The 22512-nt window shown below is 31.1% G+C and overlaps 4 protein-coding genes across 4 annotated transcripts in view; 3 read left to right on the forward strand and 1 right to left on the reverse strand.

Annotated features, from left to right (window-relative positions):
* Positions 1 to 22512, reverse strand: part of LOC143195458 (disintegrin and metalloproteinase domain-containing protein 10) — a 185109-nt gene that overhangs the window by 40170 nt on the left and 122427 nt on the right. The window contains exon 7 of the mRNA XM_076402574.1: positions 19546 to 19686. Within this exon, the coding sequence (XP_076258689.1) occupies positions 19546 to 19686 (141 nt within the window). The remainder of the gene's footprint in view (positions 1 to 19545; positions 19687 to 22512) is intronic.
* Positions 43 to 8471, forward strand: LOC143196666 (uncharacterized). The gene is made up of 7 exons (XM_076404547.1): positions 43 to 48; positions 1366 to 1542; positions 3358 to 3452; positions 3511 to 3648; positions 5201 to 5424; positions 5571 to 5788; positions 8253 to 8471. The coding sequence occupies exons 1-7, from the start codon at positions 43 to 45 to the stop codon at positions 8379 to 8381; spliced, it is 987 nt and encodes a 328-aa protein (XP_076260662.1). The 3' UTR covers positions 8382 to 8471.
* On the forward strand, positions 8386 to 10971 carry LOC143195459 (uncharacterized). The gene is made up of 3 exons (XM_076402575.1): positions 8386 to 8443; positions 8519 to 8587; positions 10655 to 10971. Exons 1-3 carry the CDS (start codon positions 8388 to 8390, stop codon positions 10938 to 10940), a joined length of 411 nt encoding a protein of 136 aa, XP_076258690.1. The 5' UTR covers positions 8386 to 8387; the 3' UTR covers positions 10941 to 10971.
* On the forward strand, positions 13502 to 17466 carry LOC143195226 (uncharacterized). The gene is made up of 2 exons (XM_076402211.1): positions 13502 to 13713; positions 13998 to 17466. The coding sequence occupies exons 1-2, from the start codon at positions 13657 to 13659 to the stop codon at positions 14499 to 14501; spliced, it is 561 nt and encodes a 186-aa protein (XP_076258326.1). The 5' UTR covers positions 13502 to 13656; the 3' UTR covers positions 14502 to 17466.

Raw genomic sequence — 22512 nt, forward strand, 5'->3', positions numbered from 1 at the left:
GTGGGGAAATCGTCCATTTTTATTATTACTTGTGCTCTTGTAATGCAGGTATGTATCTCAAGAAATCTCGATCTCTTAGAATTAGTTTAATTTTAAGTTTTTTGCAATGTTGAGGCTTTCACCGGAGATATTTGTAAAATGTATTTTGTCTAAAATATTAACCACCTTTGCGTTTTAATCGAATTATTGTGTGTTGCAAATCACCACCGATGGAAGATTTTTTTAAATAAGTTTCATGTTGTAAAAGTTAACGCAAAAATGATGCTTGTTTGTTCAAACTACGAATAGAAGAAAAGAAAAAAACATGTGATAAGAATACAAAATTGCCAATACTGGAAGGTTAGCGAAGTTCCTACTTCCATCTATCCTATCACAGAATCTTGGAAATATATCTGGGGATTTGAAAGAGGTGACATTAAGAGAAGCTGCTTTAAATCTTCGTTCTTATTCAAGAAACTATTGAAACATGTTGGAACAATCTCTTTTGTACCAATGATGAAGGAGACGATATTCCCTTAAATGAAATTAGGAAAGAAGTACTGATACTAATTTATGGAACGCCTATAAGTACATATATAATAATAAGAAGGAAGATATAGATAGTGAGCATGATGACCACGTTTTCATTGAAGTTAGAGATGTTGTAACTGACGTGTAAGGTATACAAGTTTTTGACCGAACTTCAAAGGGCTGAAAGAAAAGAAGTATCATACACAGATATTTCAGTTCTTCGGAAGTTGAAATTCGTTGAAAGACAATGCTAAACGCCAATTGAGGCAGACTTAAGGATGGTTGATGTAGAATCTTACACTATCTTGTTTTGAAGCACCTAAAGATAATATACTTATTTGTTGTACGGCTAATAAGTTGAGTTTTTGGTTAGTTTATTTAAATTTCACTTTTGCTGTTTAATTTCAAATGTATTTACGTACTTGTATACGTGTATTTCATTTACTGAGTTACAAGTTACAGCGCTTTTCAAGTGAAGCTCGTTCAAGTATAGCTGCTTGGAAAACTTGTTTCAATTAAGTCAGCATCAGCATAGTGCCATAGCGGATTTTTTCAAACTTTCAAGATTAAAAGTGAATAAAGCGACGGTTGCTAAGTCACATAATAATTTTTATGAATATATTTCTTTTGAAATGCATGAAAACGAAATTACTTTTTCCCCTATCCTATTATTTAATACAAATAACTTAAATGACAGTAAATATCTAGACAATGATTCGAAAAACCATAAATTATTCGTACTTGCAGTAAATCATTTCTGAATTTACGTTTATATTCATTTACTCAAATTTTATTCACAATAAGCAAACAAATTTCTGCATAAGATATATGGCTATTCATTTATTTATTTTTCAGGGTCAAGCACTCGATCGAAAACACAAATTTGATAAAACGACGAATATATTCGTATGGGATGGAAAAAGAGAAAACTTCTTACATTATAATGGAAATACTACTTTATCTGAAGCATATAAAACCAATAACCACATTGCGTCATTGAGGAACACTGTTGTCCGTGTTATTGTTGACGACGTAAGTTTATTCTCTAATAATTGATATGGATCGTATTTTTATTATTTTCGTTTAGTGGAATAACGTACCATTTTTATTATCAGACTTGATTAAACGTGTTATTTATATATCAATTTTGTTGAATTGATGTTATCAACTATGTTATTGAAAAAACAACATAGTTATAAAGGGATCTTGAAAAACAAGACACAGTTAATCATATGTTATATAACGCGATTAATATAACACTCGATATATACTGAAACCAAAATACTGAACATTCGGAGGGGTATTTGGTAATGCAAAAATTTTGGAAAGCTCCCTAGAGATGAATTGGTAAACATTAACGGAATCCAAAATGCACATAACGGAAGTCAAAAAGCATCATAATATCTGGGCACTTGATGATTGGATGAATGTGGTATGGTCAGATGAACCATTGTTTTTATTGTTTCCTTGATAACTTTTGCTTCTTACATTCAAGCATGAGGAAAGTTTGGTTGTGATTTGAGATACAATATTGTACCTACCAAGAAAGGGAATTATAAAATTCACCAACTTGATCAATACAGCATTTAGATTAAAACTTGTCCCAGGCATTTGGAAGACGGCGGAAATTATAATGATCCCAAAACCTGGAAAGTCACTCAACGAAATAAAAGCCTATAGACCTATATCACTGCTGCCAGTAATATCTAATGTTTTTGAAAAACTCCCGTTGAAAAGAATAAAATCGATCATAGAGAGAAAAAAGCCTAATACCTCTACACCAATTTGGGTTTATTAACAAGCATTAAACAATTAACCAGGTCGACAGAATAATAGATGTTATTGAAAAAACCTACGAAAGTAAAAAAGTATGCTCAGCTATATTCTTAGATGTAGCACAAGCCTTCGATAAGGTTTGGCATGAAGGTCTTGTTCATAAACTACAGAAAATGTTACGAAAATTATACACCGAACTACTAAAATCGTGCATTACGGCCAGAGTATTTAGAGTTGAACAAGAAGAAGCTTACTCTACAATAAAAGTAGAAAAAGCAGTGTACAAGGAAATACTGGGGCCAATGCTTTAACTACTCTACACTTACTATATTACGATGGCTACATTTGCTGGTGATACTGCGATTATAGCTATCGGAGACAATAGTGAAGAAGCCACACGAAAATTATAACAGGCAATATAAATAAATGGACACAAGCTTGTAAAATAAAAATTAATGAAAGTAAATCTGTGCATGTGCAGTTCACCTACAATCAGACCCTACAAGCACCAATATCATTAAATAATACTCTCATTCCATATAGCAACAACTCAAAATCTCTCGGAATGAATATTGATGCTTCGAAGCTTGAAAACGCTGGAAGGAACCTATAAGAAGAAAAGAACTGGAATTGTAAATGCATTATATAAGCAAATACTGAAACCTATATGGACATACGCAGTTCAATTATGGGATGTTCTGCAAAGAGTATCATAAACAAAATACAAATTTTTCAGAAAGTCCAGAGAAGTATTGTGGGCGTACCCAAATACTACAGGACTGACTACCTACATCGAGACCTTCAGATACCCACAGTAAGTCAAGAAATCAACAGAATTGCAAGGGAGCATGAGGAAAGACTCCATTTTCATGAGAATATTGAAGTATTGTAGCTTTTGCATACCACCAGAATAGGACACAGACTCAAAAGAATCAAACCATCTGATCTTGCGTAGTAAGGTAAAAATATGAAAAGATGATGATTACAAAGTTGTAAGTTATCTTAAATTAATTAGTACTTATACGAGAAAATGATTAAATTTCAATAAACCAGTAAAATATTTGTTATCAGATGGATCCATACATTAACAGTGATTCAATTAAAAACGAATTAAGTGGTTTCCTCGGCGAATTGTGGAACATTATACAGGATATGCTCCAATTTCAGTATGGTTACTGTTGCATTTGTATATACGCGCTTGTTTAATTGTTATGTTATTTGTAGGACAAAATTCAAAAGAGTTGAGTACACACATGGCCTAACAGCAATAGAACAAAACGAAGCTGATGTTTTCCTAGCGAGTGTTGTTTACAAAACAACATTAAACAACGTGACCTTCTCACATCCCTATTTTAACGTGTGGTAGGTGTTATTTATAGTATTGCATAGAAAAATATGAATCGCAATTTACTGGATGATCCATAGTATATTTTATAATCATATTTATCCAAGAGATAAACCAAACAAAATATGTGTTTGTAAGCCTTCAGTTATACAACGTATTTGGAAGTATAATTGGTCAATAAAACTCAACATGTTTGTTATTTATCCAAATTTATTTTATCGGCTTCAAAACAGGCCTCTTATGAGATAACAAATTAATCTCTCATGTCTTTTATTGACTGAAGACGGGTACATCGAAGTGGTAATTCTAGATTTGGAATGAAACAGAAGTCAACTGGAGCTACATCAGGTGGATACGAAAGTTGTTGGTTTTTGTCGTATTTTTCTCTAGAAATCGTTGCATTTTCTTTCACGATTGTAATTTAAAAGATTTCTTTCTGTACAACTCGTTTTCAGTTCAACAATTTTCAGTCTTAATTTCCTTTAGTTTAACGATGAAACGAAAAGTAGGTTCCGTGTAATATTAATATGGAAAAAATTGACAACTTGCAACAAGATAAAGTACCAGTCAAGCAACATATGAATTTTAAGTAAAATTCACAAGGAAGTAAAAACTGGATATATGATCTAAGAGAAATATAAGTGCCAAGTGATATATTAATATATTGCTTCAACTATGAAAACATATCATATTTAGATCAAGATGTGGGTGATAATGAAAAATATATTTATATTGATAATTATGGATGAAAAATAAGGGATATATGAAGATTGAAGATGTTCAAAAAAGATTAAGGTGATTAGTTTGCTTCTAAGATATTTTCTGATACAACGTAACGAGCCATCAACCAAAAAACAGTTTTGAATTATTTATAAGACTGGGTACCAAAAGATGGTTTATAATTGAAGAACAATATTGATACTGAGAAGTAACTTGTAAGAAGCTTCATAAATCGTTCTAAAGCCTCAACTGACGTAAAGGAAGGTGATAATAAGTATTTGTTTATATATCGATTGAATAGGGATTTTGTCCATCATAAGTTCGTATTTGATAAAACCATGAATTCAACTAAACGAATATAACTGAAAGTGTTAACAACTGAATTTCAGAAATGAACAGAATTTCTTTTAACACTATTACGACGCTAGAGTAAACACTTAACTAAAACACACTCGTTCGATTACTATTCTTCGTTCGGATTTCTGAAAAAATCTCTCAATTGTGTAAAGATGAGTTCAAAAAAAACTGGTGAAAATTACTTTGTTCAGTTTTTAGTGGCAAAAGATCATGGATCTCAGAAGACACTCGACGTTATCCAGTATATTTACAGGTGTACCTCGAATTTCTGTTTATTGTTCCAATTATAAATAATAATAAACATATATTTTCAATCATTGAAATTCGTATTGAAAAAATCAATAATTTCTTACATCAATATATTTTCATTAAGGGATATTTTGAGTAAAAATCGATTTTTTCAAACCTAGGGACCTTCATTTTGACAATTGCATTAGCAAATTTTCGAATAATAATATTAATGTTCTTTAAAACTATCTTTAATTTTTTCAGGTATAACCTATATTTTAAATTACCAGAAGGTAAACCGCCAACGTACCTACATTTTACCGTATTTTCTACGGATTTATGGATAAAGATATTGTGTGTTTTTCTGTTGATAACATTGTTGCTTTGGTTTTCCTGCAAAGCCCTAGGCAAAGTTATGAAAAACTCGGAAGTAGTTCTATCGCTGCCTACTTGTTTTCTGGGAATAATATCAGCTTTCGCCAATACAGGTAATAAAACTACATGAAATATTTCATATAGTTGATAAAATAGTGTTGAGATTAATTCGTAGAGCCCTAGAAAGACCTGCTTTTTATTTAGAAATAATTTGCGTTCTTTTGAATTATGTATGTATGTCTAATTAATCTTCTTTTAGGTTTTGATTTAAAGCTACGAAGCAATTCAACTAGGATGCAGATGTTCTATGCCTTATTCTTTGGCAGCTTATGTTACTATGCTCTTTGTGCCAGTTTAGTGGCTAGGCTAGCAGTTCTAGTACGAACACCACCTTTTTCTGATCTCTACGAGGTTTCTAGCAAAAACGCGCACACTCTATGTCTAAGGAATAACTCATTTGTGTATAATAACTTCACGGTGGGTATAGTGAACTTTTTTAAATTGTCTTAAAAAAATAACATAACCGGATATTTTCGAAAATAAGAATGAAAAACATGTATCACCTATAAATTTATTACATTTTAATATCTCAATATCAAATTGGTTGGTTGGTTGCCTGCTGTTCATTAAGTTCAAATAAAGCAAACTTTAACTTTCGTATCAAAGAATTTTGAAAATTTATGTGAGGCTTTGACTTTGAACAGATAACCCTACGAGAAGATATTTTGAATTTCTATATGGCCTGCAGTGTTCTTAATAAATAAATTGTCTTAAGATGTTGGAACAATCTCTTTTGTACCGATGATAACGATGCCGGCGTTCTCGTAAGTGTAATTAGGACAAAACTGCATTCTTGGATGTTGTTAACTTATTGAAAATTGCTTTTACTTCAGATAGTATTAATGTATAGATCGAAGATCAGTAGACGAATGGTCATGTGAAGGAAGATATGGACAGTGACGTTGTTATTGAAATTAGCAGACCGTTGTTAGCAGAAATTTTGCAGAAAAGTTGGATCTTACAGGCCTATTTCGCTGCTATGTGTGATATCAAAATTCTTTGAGACACTGCTGTTAAAGCCTATCAAACCATTTATAGAAATATCAGATATCCAATTTCGAAATCACAACTCGATAATTGACTAAGTCTACGGAGTAACAGCGGATTTGGAAAAGGTATTCGAAGAAAAGAAATACTGCCCTATAATATTCCTGGATGTCCCACAAGCTTTTGACTGGGTGTGACTATTGGGATTAATATACAAAATGAGCAAATTGCTACCGCGGAAATACTGTCTACTGCTTGAATTATATATTTTCAAAAGAAAATTTATAGTCTCGCATGAAGGGAAGTTCTCAACACTTATCTCATAAAAATACTACTTAATTTTGCGTTGCGGCCAAATGACAAAAACTCAAATATATCACTTGACGGATGCTCGATTCCTCAAGCAGAATCAGCTAAATACCTCGGAATATATCTGGATGGCAGGTTAAACTGGAAACATCATGTTAGACAAAAAGCAGATTTGATTAGACTCAAAGTCCAGCAACAATCATAGGTCAATTGAAACATCCCTGGCCTACCATAGATAAAACACATTTTTTGCCAAAATTAGTTTTTTTATTCAACATAATACCATTTTTGTAGTACGATTTGTCCTTTGCTTCAAAATAGGCCTCAGTTTCGGCGATCACCTCTTCATTCGACGAAAATTTGTTCCCAGTGAGCATTCTATTGAGATCTGAGAACAGGAAATAGTCGCTGGGGGCCAGATATAGAGAATACGGTGTATGACGAAGCAATTCTAAGCCCAATTCATAGATTTTTGCCATCGTTTTCACTGACTTGTGATACGGTGCATTGTCCTGGTGAAGCAGCACTTTCTTTTTCTTCAAATGCGGTAGTTTTTCAGCGACTTCGTCCTTCAAACGGTCCAATAACGCTATGTAGTAGCCGCTGTGGATGGTCCTTCCTTTTTCAAGGTAGTCAATGAAAATTATTCCACGCGCATCCCAAAATACAGACGCCATGACCTTGCCAGCCGACTGTTGCGTTTTCCCACGCTTTTGGAGCGGGTTCATCGTGTGCAGTCCACTCAGATGACTGTCGATTTGACTTTGGAGTGAAATGATACAGCCATGTTTCATCCATTGTCACATATCGGCGCAAAAACTCGGGTTTTGTATGCTTGATCGTCTTCAAACACTGCTGCGAATCATCAACTCGTCGTTGTTTTTACTCAAACATGAGCTCGCGCGGTATCTACTTTTCACAGAGCTTTCTCATACCCAAATATTCGTTAATGATATAATGTACATGTTCAGTTGATATCTTTAGAATGTCTGCTATTCTCACTCAAAATCATTTTGTGGATTTTTTAAATGTTTTCATCGGTAACAACCTCTTTTGGGCGTCCACTGCGTTCACCGTCTTCGGTGCTCATTTCATCAAGATTTTGCTTCAACTGTATTTTTTCCCTTCAAAAAGCAATATTTTATCAACACGCGAAATTCCTTTTTATCCATTTTTTTCACAATAACAAAAGTCGCCTCACTTAAAACGCTATAATTCACAAACTAATGATCCGACAGATGTCAAATTTATACACTCATCTTTTGAGGGTTAGGGTTAACTGAAATATATATATATTTGATTTTAATACGGATGTGCTAATACCGTCTATTGCTTCTATTGTTTATGCTTCTTTGTCTATTTATGTAAGTACAACAAAACAGTAATAATAGGTTAATCTTATAAATTAAGATTGTACTAAGCGTATCTGGTATATAAGATGTAATTAATAAAAATTAAAAAATTGAATATATATTATTAATAAAAAAGAAAAAGTAACAAACTAGAGGAAGTTTCAAGTACGAACCGTTTCATTCATCTCGCCTGGTCATAAAGAAAACCGTCAAAACGAAACAATCTATTTTAGGACACCAACAAGACGATCCTGCCGCGGTGGAAGGGACTGCTGAACACCGACGAGTGCCCCAACATGCTGCGATGGCAAAATATACCGGAAGTCATCTGCAGAAGTAATTTCCTAGTGTTGGAGAACTGAATTTTAATGTCGCTGGTATTGAACGAGCGCCTTTTTTGCACCGTGTCCTGGCTGCCGCAAAAGTAACAGTTGAAATACGCTCCCCCTCGGTCCCCGTCGACAGCGTTGCCGAATATATTTCCTCTTTATTTTTGCAGGTACTTTCCGAGCGGTAACTTTTTCCTCACGCATAAAAAATTCAGGGGTATTAAGCCGATACATAAATCGTAAGTATATGGGAGTTTTTACGAATACTTTTCCTTTATATTATGCCTACCTTATATAAATTAATGGAGTTAAATATGGACTGAGTTGAAATGAGGGGGACATTAGCAGAAACTCTCATTATTTTTTGGTTTGTTTACGCGAATAATATTCGAATGGTTTTTTTTATTATAGAGCTTTATGATTTTATCATTTTATATATTTTAAATATTTATAAGTCTGGAAAGGTCTATGGTGTATTAATGGAAATAGCAGTATTTACACAGAATTTAATGGTCAATAACAAGGCACAATTATATTACTTATATATATGAAAATCTAAAATATAGTGATAAAATATCTGTTCAGCTATAAATGCTTTTGCCTAATTCTGTCCTATTCATTTTTATAATTACGAAAAAATCTATGATATGCTAATTAACACTGAACAAGAAAGTATAAATATATTACGTGTATATATATATATATATATATATATATATATAACAGTTCTATAAAATAATGATAAAATATCTATTCAGCTATAAATAATTTTGACTAATTCTTCTCATATTAAAATTTACATCTCTGGAAAATTGTGTGAACTATATTATAGTAGAACTTTTAGTTCTAGAAAATAATGACATAATATCTCTTCAGCTACAAATAGTTTTGACTAATTTTTCTTATATTAAAATGTATATCTTTGAAAAAGCCTTTAATAAGTTAACGAAAATATCCCTGTTTATGTAGAATGTAATGCGCAACAGGACGATATAACGATATTGAGTTTAGCTAAAAGTTCTAGAAAATAATCTTAAAATATCTGTTCAGCTACAAATATTTTTAGTTGATTCTTCTTCTATTGATATTGGTCAACTCCGCAAAAAAATCTATGATATGTTAATTAAAATATCAGCACTTATGTAAAATATAACGTCCAACAAGTGTGTGTAATTATATTACGTATATATAACAGTTATAGAAAATAATGATAAAATATCGGTATAACTATAAATAGTTTTGCCTAATTATTCTTCGATTTATTTTCATAACTCTGGAAAAGTATATGATTTTATGTAGAGTATAACACCCAATAAGACGATATAATTATCTTATTATCTACCTATCTTTAAATAGTTTTGGATTTTTTTTCGTAAATATAGAGCAAAGCAATAGGTCTGAAAAATTACCAGTGTGTATATACAATTAAATTTTTTTAAGGTATATGGTTACATTTTCTGTATGTTTCATAGATTTAGAAATTATGAATAAAGTATTTTTTTACTAGTAAAATATTAAATACACATTTTCTATATCTTAAAACCTATTAGCCTAACGTGAAAAATAATATCCTTATTGATTTTCTCACCCTAATATTTATAAAACACGATAGTTTGATATTATTTGGAAGTCAGCATTTTTTTTTAACAATTTTTCTATATAAATACTCTTGAAATATTGTAATTTTTGGCCTTTTCAGACTTTTCCTTATAACTCAGGTTTTAACAAGGGCACATAGCTAAAAATATCACTACTTATGTAGAATTGGATGATAAGTAAGGCGGTATTATAATTTTATATAAATCTGAACATTTTAACAGATATGGCTTAAAGGCTGTTTTTGCTGAAAATATTGTATTATATTTGAATTTTATTCTTGTTTCAAAACACATGTGCATGCATGTTTCAGCCTATTTTGGGACTTAACAAAGATATCTCCAAAACAATATAGAAACGCAAGCAAAAATAGCTGCTTGATAGGGTAATATACAAGTATCTTGCAAATTTCCAAGCTCTACAAAAAATATGGGTTCAGCAATTCTTTGATTACATTTTTCATTTATTTTTTCTTAATACTCTGGAATAGCACAACAACGTATAAAATTATAACTATATTATGTGTATGACTTAAAAGTTCCAGAAAATAATGATGAAAATATCTGTTCAGTTACCATATATTGTTTTGGGTTTTCCTATAAATGTGTAACAAAGAACAGAAACCAAACCAACAATAAATACTATGGGAGCTCTATCTCTATCTCCTAAGATAAGATTTTATAAAAGTTTTAACAGATTATTCTTTTCAGGATCAACTTGATCAGAAGTTCCGGCGTTATGAGGAAGGTGGAGAATAATTGGGTGAAAAAATCAACGTCGTCATCCTTACCAATGAGCAATGTCAAAGAAATAACATTTTCGCACATCAAAGGCTTGATAAGCATCTATTTTTATTTGATTTTTGGCACTCTTATCTTATTGCTATTAGAGATTCTTCATTACAAGATCTTTACAGAAAAAGATAACAATATTTCCAGTTCAAATCAATATATAAAAACAATTCAAATGAAAGGTAATACTTGGTATATTAAATAAACAAACTATGATACTAAGACATCACACAAGAAATTCGACATAATAAACAATTAAACAAAATAAAACGTTATATATATTATACTCCTTCAATAATGAAGAAAGCCTTCAATCTATATTTTTATTTTTTAGTCAGACCGCGTCTGCAGCATTATTTTTAGGTCAACAAACCGTCAATTCAATTAGTCGTTTATAATAATAGTTATTGAATTTGAATTGAATTGAATTTAATTTTTTTAATTAGTTTAAAGTAAACGTCAAATAGCATTTTGATAGTTGTGGTTTGAAGATTAGGAAAACTAGCTTAGGTATACGAAGATTAAGGTGACATTACGTAATCTATAGTACTCTCAATAAACCAACCACTGCACGTCATAGATTAAATCGAATATACTGCCAAATGCAGTACGTAAAAATGTACAATTTGTTTTCATTTGCAGATTTTTTATTCTTATTTTATACTAATTAAACACGGCCAGAATGATGTCTAATGCATCAATTTATAAAACTTGAATTGTGTTGGTGCAGGTCGACCCTGTTGTCAAATGTCTACAAAATTCTTCCAAGCCTTAGTGATACTAATTAGAGTTTATAAACATGCAAATTTTGTACACCAAAAGTCCATTTTAATGAAGCAACATTACCTAGTTTTGACGTCATACATTTTAAGGACGTGCATTGGTTGTTTTGTTGGATAAACTATATAGACCAGACCTAGGAACTCATTGAGTTGTGTGTTTTGTGTTATGTTCATTAAATGAATTAATAAATTAATATTAAATTATGTTTCATTTAATATTATCAATAAAAATATTTTGGGTGCCTTTTATATTTCGTGACCATGTTTCCAGTTTGGGATTAAGGATTTGGGAATAAAATGAATGGGGATAAGACAAAATAAAACAGTTACGTGAACATAGTAAGTCAGTGTTATTTATTGTCGTTAAAAAATTATAAGAAATGCAGAAATAAGTAGCTAGATCCGACGCTTGGACCTGAATCCTTGTTGATGTTTAAGATCAACATGACGAGTTTATCAGTTCTTAATTTTCTGTTGATTCGAATATTTGTCGCTGGTGCCTTGTATATATGTTTAATATCAGTGATAACATTCTTGGGTTAACTATTGGCCACCGTTGGTGCTATACTCGACATATCTTACTAATATTAAGAGATCTTTTTATTGTATTTTTATTCATATGAGCTAAATAATCTATCGCGAAAGTGGACACAGTTTATCAAATATTTATTCAAATGTATGCAAAAGTTTATTGATATTTATTAAAAATATGAAACAGCTTGCAAATTCAATCCCAAAAAAAAAATAATTTTTTTCGACCTTATAAAAATATAATAAAAAGGAATAATTATTATTATCATATTTTGATATCAGGTGAAGGAATTTAGCATTGATCGGAACAATGTGATCAGAGGTGGTTAGTTTTTGTAAATGATGTGTTTAGGTGACCTTGACGGAGATAAATTTCTTCTTCATTGTCAGTCATTGCTGTTCATGTCACCCAATAGAGATATTCAGGCTAGAAATCGCCGATAAAATTCATGGAATAGCTTTGGACAATCGAAGAATGATGATATGTGACGTGAATGAAGCTGTAGGCGTCTCAACGGAGCGAGTATATCATATTTTACATGAATATTGATACACTTGACCATAAGCGAACTCGAATAACATCTTATTATAAATTAATCTTATATATAAAAATGAATCGCAAAATATGTTCCTAAGCGCATAACTCAACAACGCCTGGACCAATTTGGCCAAATCTTTTTTTAAAATGTTCGTTGAAGTTCAGGGATGGTTTTTACGGCGAGAAAAATTAGAATTATTGCTGGAAAAACCCTAAAAATAGCCCTTTTTGTTTGAATTTGTTTCGTGTATCAGTTGACAATTCATCTGTCATCTGTCAAAAGTCATCTGTAACAGACAACTTTTTTTTTTTAAATTTGATATGACTTGAACTCAAATCCTTTTAATCCGTACGAATTGTTTTATTTATTTAAAATTTTTTATTTGTTTAAAATTTAATTCAAATTTTAAATAAATAAAACAATTCGTACGGCTTAAAAGGATTTGAGTTCAAGTCATATCAAATTTAAAAAAAAAAGTTGTCTGTTACAGATGACTTTTGACAGATGACAGATGAATTGTCAAGTGATACACGAAACAAATTCGTATATCGTGTTTTGTGCAGAGTGTTTAGTTAGTTAGTGTTTGTTTAGTTCGTGATTAGTGAAAAAATAATTTATATTTGATATGCCTCCTATAAGACGAAGCAATTTAGGTAGAAGAACCAGAAATGCTATAAACCAAGCTAATTACCGATCTAATCGTACTGCACAAGAACGTGACGACGGAAATGAACGTGAAAGAATTCGGATATCACAAACGCGTGAAGCGCGAGCGCGACATTCAACTAATAATCGCGCAAGTTTGAATCCAGCTGCTTTCAGTTACGATGTGTCAATTGACTACAGTAACTACCAATGTGTTGTTATTGGTTCTATGAACTTGGTTTGCTCACACTGTAAGGCATTAAAATACAAAAACGAAGCCAATGGATTGTGTTGCGCAAATGGTAAAGTGAAATTGATACAATTGGATCCACCACCAGAACCATTGTACTCATTGGTTTCAGGAATAGGAACAGATTCTATACACTTTTTGACACATATTCAACAATATAACAATTGCTTTCAAATGACTTCATTTGGGGCAACAAATGCAGTTCGGGAAAATTTTATGCCAACTTTCAAGGTATGTATTATAGCAGTTACTCATAATTATTTTAGCGAACAAAATTTTCTGTCACCAAAGTTAAGATGTGTTACTAATCTTCAATTTCTTAATCATTACGAAATATATCACTTAGTCATCATATTATATGGTGATTCAGTTTCAGTGACACTTTTATTATATTTTATATTTGATAGATATTAGTTAAAACTAAATATATACTTTTTAAGATCAAATATTATTTAAGTTTGATCATTGACAATCCATTAATTTATACCACACCATAATATTTTTTTTATTTACAGATACAAGGGCAAATATATCACAGAGCAGGTTCACTGTTACCAGTGTCAGATAGCGACAACAAATTCCTGCAAATTTATTTTATGGGCAATTCACCACAAGAAATTGATCTGCGTTGTGCACATAACAATTTAGTAAAAAGGTCTATTGTAGAACAATTACAAACTTTATTTCATCAACACAATCAATTGATTATATTGTTTAAAACTGCCCTGGATCTGATGCCATCCGATAATCACAAAATTGTAATCAGAGCTGATAAAACACCTGCAGGTCAACATACAAGACGTTTTAATGCACCAACTATTGATGAAGTTGCTGTCGTTGTAGTTGGAGAAAACTTGGAATCCCGTGATATTGTTTTACATCGTCGGAATGATCAATTACAACGTATAAAGGAAACACACCGCTCATATGATGCACTGCAATATCCCATTATATTTTGGCAAGGTGAAGATGGCTACGATTTCTCAATAAAAATGATAAATCCCATTACAGGTAACTAAAATATTAGTTTAGCTATGGCGATAATATCTCAGTCACTATATTATGTATTTTAATTTTATATTTGAATGTTATTAAAACAAAATCTGTTTACAGGTTCTGAAACCAACAAAAAAGTCAGTTCAATGAACTATTATTCATACCGCCTAATGATTCGGGAAAATGCAGATAATCACATATTGAAATGTCGGCGATTATATCACAAATATGTTGATGACATGTATGTTAAAATTGAAACGGAGAGATTAACATTCATCAGGTTGAATCAAACCAAACTCCGATCTGAAGAGTATATTCACCTTCGAGATGCGATTAATACTGATGGAAATGCACAGAATGTCGGTCGGATGACTATTCTTCCAGCAACATACATCGGAAGCCCTCGGCATATGCACGAATATGCTCAAGATGCCATGTCGTATGTTCGTCATTATGGTACAGCAGATTTGTTCATCACATTTATATGCAATCCGCAATGGATAGAAATTAAGCAGGAGTTATTACCTGGGAAATCATCCATTGATCGTCATGATATTACAGCCAGAGTCTTTAGACAAAAGTTGAAATCTTTAATGAATTTCATCGTAAAACATAATGTGTTTGGTGAGACACGCTGCTGGATGTATTCTGTGGAGTGGCAGAAACGAGGATTGCCACATGCACACATTTTGATTTGGTTGGTTGAAAAGATAAGGCCAAATGAAGTTGATGCAGTGATATCAGCTGAAATCCCTAATGTACAAGTAGATCCTGGATTGCATGAGGTAGTTATCAAAAACATGATACATGGTCCCTGTGGAACTCTTAATCAAAATTCACCGTGTATGATGGATGGTAAATGTTCAAAACGATATCCACGGACATTAATATCGGAAACAATTACTGGTAATGACGGTTATCCATTGTATCGTCGCAGATCGACAGCAGACAATGGAAAATCAACAATTGTCAAATTAAATTAACAAGATATTGAAATAGATAATCGTTGGATTGTTCCATATTCACCCATTTTATCAAAGACATTCAAAGCACACATCAACGTTGAATCTTGCCATTCAGTGAAATCGATTAAATACATTTGCAAATATGTAACCAAAGGGAGTGATATGGCTGTGATTGGAATTGGTGCAGAGAATTCTAATGATGAAGTTACCCAATACCAAATGGGCCGCTATGTCAGTAGTAATGAAGCAGTTTGGCGAATATTTTCTTTTCCTATTCATGAGAGACACCCTTCTGTTGTTCACTTAGCTGTGCATTTAGAAAATGGACAAAGAGTGTATTTTACAGCACAGAACGCAGTACAAAGAGCTGCTCAGCCACCATCTACTACATTAACCAGTTTTTTTGAGACATGCCAAAACGATGATTTCGCACAAACATTGCTATATTCTGAAATGCCAAAATATTATACCTGGAATCAATCCTCAAGGAGATTTATACGACGGAAACAAGGAAAACCAGTTCCAGGATATACAGATGTATATTCCACCGATGCGATTGGCCGGATTTATTCAGTACATCCAAGCAATGATGAATGTTTTTATTTACGACTGCTATTAGTCAATGTACGTGGCCCAACATCATTCTAATAGTTAGGAAATGTTGATGATGAATTGTGTGGATCCTACAGAGAAGCCTGTCAACGTTTGCAATTGCTTGAAAATGACGCTCATTGGGATCAAACTCTCAATGATGCTGTAATATCATCACACGCTCATCAAGTACGAACATTGTTTTCTATAATCATATCTACATGCTTCCCATCAAACCCAATTGATTTGTGGATCAAGTACAAAGATTATATGTGTGATGATATTTTGTATCAAATACGGAATAGAATGGGAAATCCAAATATACAAATCAGTGAAGAAATTTACAATGAAGCATTGATTTCAATTGAGGACATGTGCTTGATAATGTCAAACAAACTATTAATTCAATTAGGCCTGACCGCGCCCAATCGTCCAATGCATGACGCTTTTAACCAAGAGTTGCATCGAGAAAGACTGTATGATCTCAACGCTTTGAAAGAATAAATTCAAACAAATCTTCCACTGTTAAATGAACAACAGAAGTATGTATTTGAAACTCTTATGAAAGTAACAAATGATGAAACTGGAGGGATTTATTTCTTAGATGCACCTGGTGGTACAGGAAAAACTTTTTTTATTTCATTAATATTAGCAACAATTCGCTCACAAAATAAAATTGCACTTGCACTCGCTTCGTCGGGAATCGCAGCAACTTTGCTTGAAGGTGGTCGAACAGCCCATTCAGCACTAAAATTGCCATTAAATATGCAAAGCAATGAAACTCCAACCTGCAACGTTTCGAAGAACTCTGCAATGGCAAAGGTTTTGCAGCAATGTAAATTGATTGTTTGGGATGAATGCACGATGGCACATAAAAAATCTTTGGAGGCTTTAGACAGAACCTTAAAAGATCTACGTAGCAATAATAACCGATTTGGTGGTGCAATGATTTTATTAGCAGGAGATTTTCGTCAAACATTGCCAGTGATTCCACGATCAACGCCAGCTGATGAACTCAATGCATGTCTAAAGTCCTCCAATTTGTGGAAACATGTTAAAGTACTTCATTTAAGCAAGAATATGCGTGTCGAGTTGCAAAATGACCAATCTGGAAACATATTCTCTAAACAACTCATTGACATTGGTAATGGCAAATTTCCTATAGACATGTTGACGGCTTGCTTTTGCTATGACTATAAACAAGTCCCAGGGGCAATCATTAAGTGTTTGTGGTATTAATCTAGAAAACCCATGTTTCTCACATGGTCAATTGTATGTTGCCTGTTCCCGTGTTGGAAAACCATCAGATTTGTTTATCTATGCGCCAGGTAATCAAACAAAAAACATCGTATACCACAAAGCAATATAATGATAATAATAATAATAATTATGATTCACATGATTAACAATAAAGCGATTACTTACTTTTCAATCCTTATATATGTTTTATTTAATTATTTTTTATTCACAACGCCCTATCACCAGGGTGATGGTTCTGTTCAGGAGAATTTTTTAAAATACGTAGGCACAAAAACTGCCACATTACAAATCTTTTTGACAGGACGAAGTCTGTCGGGTCAGCTAGTATTAATATATTAATTAATTAATAAATTAATGAATTTAAAAAAAATGTGAAGAAGAGTGTCACTGACCCATACAATTCTCTTGGGCATATTTTATATTAATTTGAAGTAAAAATGATGAAGAAAAAAGTTTTTTTAATCAAGACGTTCCATTAGTGAAGCCACAAAGACAACAACACGTAAATTGAGCTACGAACTCTCCAGCTTATTCTCCAAATCTAGCTTCCTGCGACTATTTCCTGTTTCCAAACCTGAAGAAATGACAGACTGTTAGAGATTTAGATCGAATGAAGAGATCACCACTGAAACAAATGCTTATTTTGATGGCCTTGGCTAAATGTATTGAGTAAAAAAGAGATTATGTTAAAGTTTAAAAATATTTAATTGAAAAATGAACTGACTTATTAAACTGACCTCGTACATTATATTAATTAGTCACAAAAATTGATTGATATATAAAAATTACTCTCAAATTGTAATGAAATATGTTAAAGTAAAATAAATGCAACTAGAAATAAAGACGAAAGAAGTATACAATATTTGAATGTATATTTTAGTTACAAAAAAACACTTCAGTATACAAAAATTATTTATACATGTGAATAATAACACAACATGACAAATACGAAATGAACTTATAAAACAACCCGGACATTCAACAAGAAAAAGGAAACACGAAGAACTGCGGTGAAAAATGTCTCCTTTATACGCACGCAGGAACTATGTAGCCGATTATATCGGCAACGATAAATCAGTAGTGATGGAGAGACCCCCGTATGGCGGTGTTTAAATTGAAACACGTAGTCAACCATTTAGGGTCCAGCGAGTACACACGCAAACTACAAACTTGAACTATTAATGTTCTTCGTGTCATTACCTCCCTCGTTTGATCAATATTAGGGTTAGACAGATCGTTTCGACAATTAATAGAACAGATACAAATGGTTCATCTTTAATATAATACCGAGTGAGAAGAGATTAAGATATTATTATAGGGAAGGGAAAGGATTTCATTAATTTAAAGTACATGGCGGGATTACTATTCTTCAAAATTCAGTTACAAAATTCTTCAAAACATTACTTATAATAAATATATAGTCAATTCAAAATAGCAGTGACACGAGTGTCAATATATGTATGTCTAAAGTTGTAAATTCATTTTAAAGTCAAACAATATTATCCTTGTCATTTTATTCTATTTAAAAAGAAATAGAATGCTGTTAGAGAATTAACCTGCAAATGTTTTCCGTTTGCCAAACGCCTGAAAATGCTTCAAAATATTATAATTGCGGGTCATAAACCGTCAAACCGAAAGATGCATTCAGGCAGTAACAGAACAAACTAAAGAGAAATATAGTAATATTAAAATAACTTGACAAGGAAACACTTTACTGAATATATAAGTTATATATATGGTTAATATGTAATAATATATTTGATAATATGTACTAATTTATATGTGTATAAATGTATACATGTGTAATATATGTTTATTGTTTATATTTGATTATTTTATTTACATAAATTAAATATCACTTTTACTAATAAATAATAAATTTAATAATAAATAAATGAGAAAAGACCTAAAATTAATACTAATATAATTCACAGACATATCAGTTATATTATATATATAATAAGTACGTTAAATAATATATTAAACATGATATTCAACACCCATAAAATAAACATAAAATATACATCTGCTATGTATTTTATAAACAATCCATTATGTTATATATAAATAACAGTTATCCGATTCATTATTTATTTAATTTTACCGTTTTTCGCTTGCATTTAAACGAGAATAATTTATTTTGATAAAATTCGAATATTTTAAATTATTTAACTGGCATATTTCAATGGAACAAACAATCGATAAAATCTTTGTAAAATGCAGGTTTGGTTATTTAGAATCAGGTACTTACCGGAAAAAAGTTCCAGGAATTTCTCTACCCCGTAATTATTTGGAAACCTATAGGATGGATCTTTGAGAGCTTCCAGCGTGTGGACTTTTATCCGCTTTACCATAAAAGTGATATTATCCTTTTTACCATCTTGATTGAAATCTGCAACAAAATTGTATGTAAATATAATGTAGTATGGAAGATACGTCCGATAGAAAAGAACAAACCATATTTTCGTCCTTTTCTAATGACGGTACATTCTCTTCAAGTCGATCCAGTCAAAACAACAAAAATCTAGAATATTTAGATTTGTGCTACCTTAATCATTCTATAGTAATAATAATGAAATTGTTGTGTTATTCTTGGTGGTTTAACATACATTGGTTTTTAAATATGGAAGAACAAGGGTAATGCAGAATGTAAGCGTATATTTGTAAAAGTTATAAAATCCAAACAGTATCAGTTTTATTTATAGTGGGAATTTTAGCTGTCAAATTTATAATATATCATTTTCAACAACATCGAATAGGTATCAACCTATAGCAAAATTTAATAATAACAAGAACAAGAATAATAACATCAAGAATAGTAGCAAAAACTGTAATAACTCTCAATAATTAGACATTTATTTTAAACGTAATAAATTTTAGTATAATTTAAATTTTAATTTATAGGTAAGATGTAGCTACAATAAGAAATTAGCGTTTTGCTAAGATGTAAGAATAGTATACAGTGATACTATCAAATAAATAAATTTGTTAACAAAAGTGTACCTGGGTCAAATAAACAAAATATAAAACTATCAACGGCACCCTAATGATCTAATGATAAGGAAAATACAGTGCATTATTATATAAGAATATAAGTAAATAAATTATTGTTTTGCAAAAATAATGATTTATTGACTGAGATTTCTTTCAGCTTAAAAGTAATCGATAATCCATTTCTTTCAGGCTAGTAAATGTACAATACGTTAATCGTAAGCTCAAGGTAGTCAATTCATTAATAGGATTTGTGGATAAAGAATAGTAGCGATCATTGTTTGTAAACGATTTTGGTCTTCTTTATGGTCTTCTTCTAATTTATATGGTTCTTAGAGATGTATGGAAGGCATATAGAAATTATTTATTCATTTATTTTATTTCATTTTATTCAATAAATTGTTAAATAAAATGTGTTGTTTCAAAAAAATTTCAATGTTTAATTCCCTCCTTATATATGCTTTTAACATTAAATCAATTATTTATCAAATTTGTATATATTTATTTTAAAAAAATAATGTTGTATAATATGATGTTTTTATAAAAATAGAATGGCTGGACATATGTTAATTATATTTGTATTATTTCGTTTTATTCAATACTTTTTTTAATAAAATGTGTTATTTCCAAAATTTTACTATTTTAATTTACCCTCTGAACCTATATATATATATATATATATATATATATATATATATATATATATATATATATAAATGTTTTAAATCAAGAAACTATTCCAAATATCTTAGAATGATCTCTTTTGTAGCAATGGTAAAGATAACGATGTCCCTTCAAGTGTACGTCTTTGGGTGTTGTTAACTTATTGAAAATCGTAAATGTCAACCCTGCTTGATTGGAAGATATGGACAGTGAGAATGATGAGAACCATTGAAGTTGGAGATGTAGTGACTGATATTCAAGTTATTCAAATTTTTTACCAAGTTTAAGAGGTAGGTATGTATATGCACATTTCTCTTAATAACATGTTTATTATTTTATTTACTTCAATTACGTTCTATATATAAGCATTTCGATAATGTGAACAACATTTGACTTGAATTAGTTCACATTAACGAGTGTATAATATATAACAAAAAAAGATCTGTCATTATCCTGGCAAATACAGCTTCAATGAAAAATAATTTAAAGACATCTGTTAAAAAATACTGAAGCTACTTATACCCAATACAAATATAATAAAATAAATATTTCTTGAACAACCACTCAAAACACACAAAAAAAAAGAAAAAAAAAATGCCATGGAGCTACCGATTGTTTCGACACCGATCGTAAATTGTTTTCCTCTTGTTTTGTTGTTTGCCTCTTTTGTTATTTGATAATGTTTTATGCATACACAGCAATCCGCTGTATTGGGATAACGATGAAACGAATTTGGCTCAAGCCAACCACGTTAGTATAAACTTTCCGGTTCGATTGTTCGCATGTTGTTCTAGAAAAAAATCATTGATATTCCACATACAAATTGGGTACCAGCCGATGCTAAGGAAAACAAGAGCAAAAAAACAAAAATGTTCATCACATCTCGAACGATATCATTTTAACTGGACTTACATGGAGTTAATTCGATTTTTTCTTTAATTAATTACAACATTAGATATGCTTCGTACAATCTTAACGTAGAAATTAATTTATTATAACTCTCCTGTCAAACTTGCATTAATACACAAGCCAGGCGAGTACGGGATGAATACATCAGAATGTATCTCCCAAATTATAAAATATTTTTAACAAAAAAATTGAACCGACTTCAAAAAATAATAATTATATTAATTTAGATTTGTTTTGTTGGCAATTTATTTAGGCTCGGTAACTACTTGAAACTGATCAGTTGGTAGTAATTAAAATAATATTGAAAATAGACAAATAGATTTAGGTAGGTATTAAGCTAAATTACTAGAATATAATATACATATATATAGTTTTTGTTTATTTTGATTTAATTATTACAACGATTATTATATACATGTTTTGTTTTAAAACGTTTGTTTTGTGTTAATAATCTAAATTTGATTATTTGATTTTTTACTGAGTTCCTTATTTATTTTTTGAGGTCGGTTCAATTTTTTTGTTAAAAATATTTTATTTTTCTCCTTTCTGTGTTAGATATTTACTCAATAAATTACGCGGTTATTTTATTAAGTATTACAATGGGACCAAGAAAAAGCGCAGCCAGTATGAGGAAAAATAGGAATAAAGAAACAAT

This window comes from Rhynchophorus ferrugineus, unplaced genomic scaffold, assembly GCF_030347505.1.
Source record: "Rhynchophorus ferrugineus isolate W39M unplaced genomic scaffold, kcgeb_rfMv2 rfM4, whole genome shotgun sequence".
NCBI lineage: Eukaryota > Metazoa > Arthropoda > Insecta > Coleoptera > Curculionidae > Rhynchophorus > Rhynchophorus ferrugineus.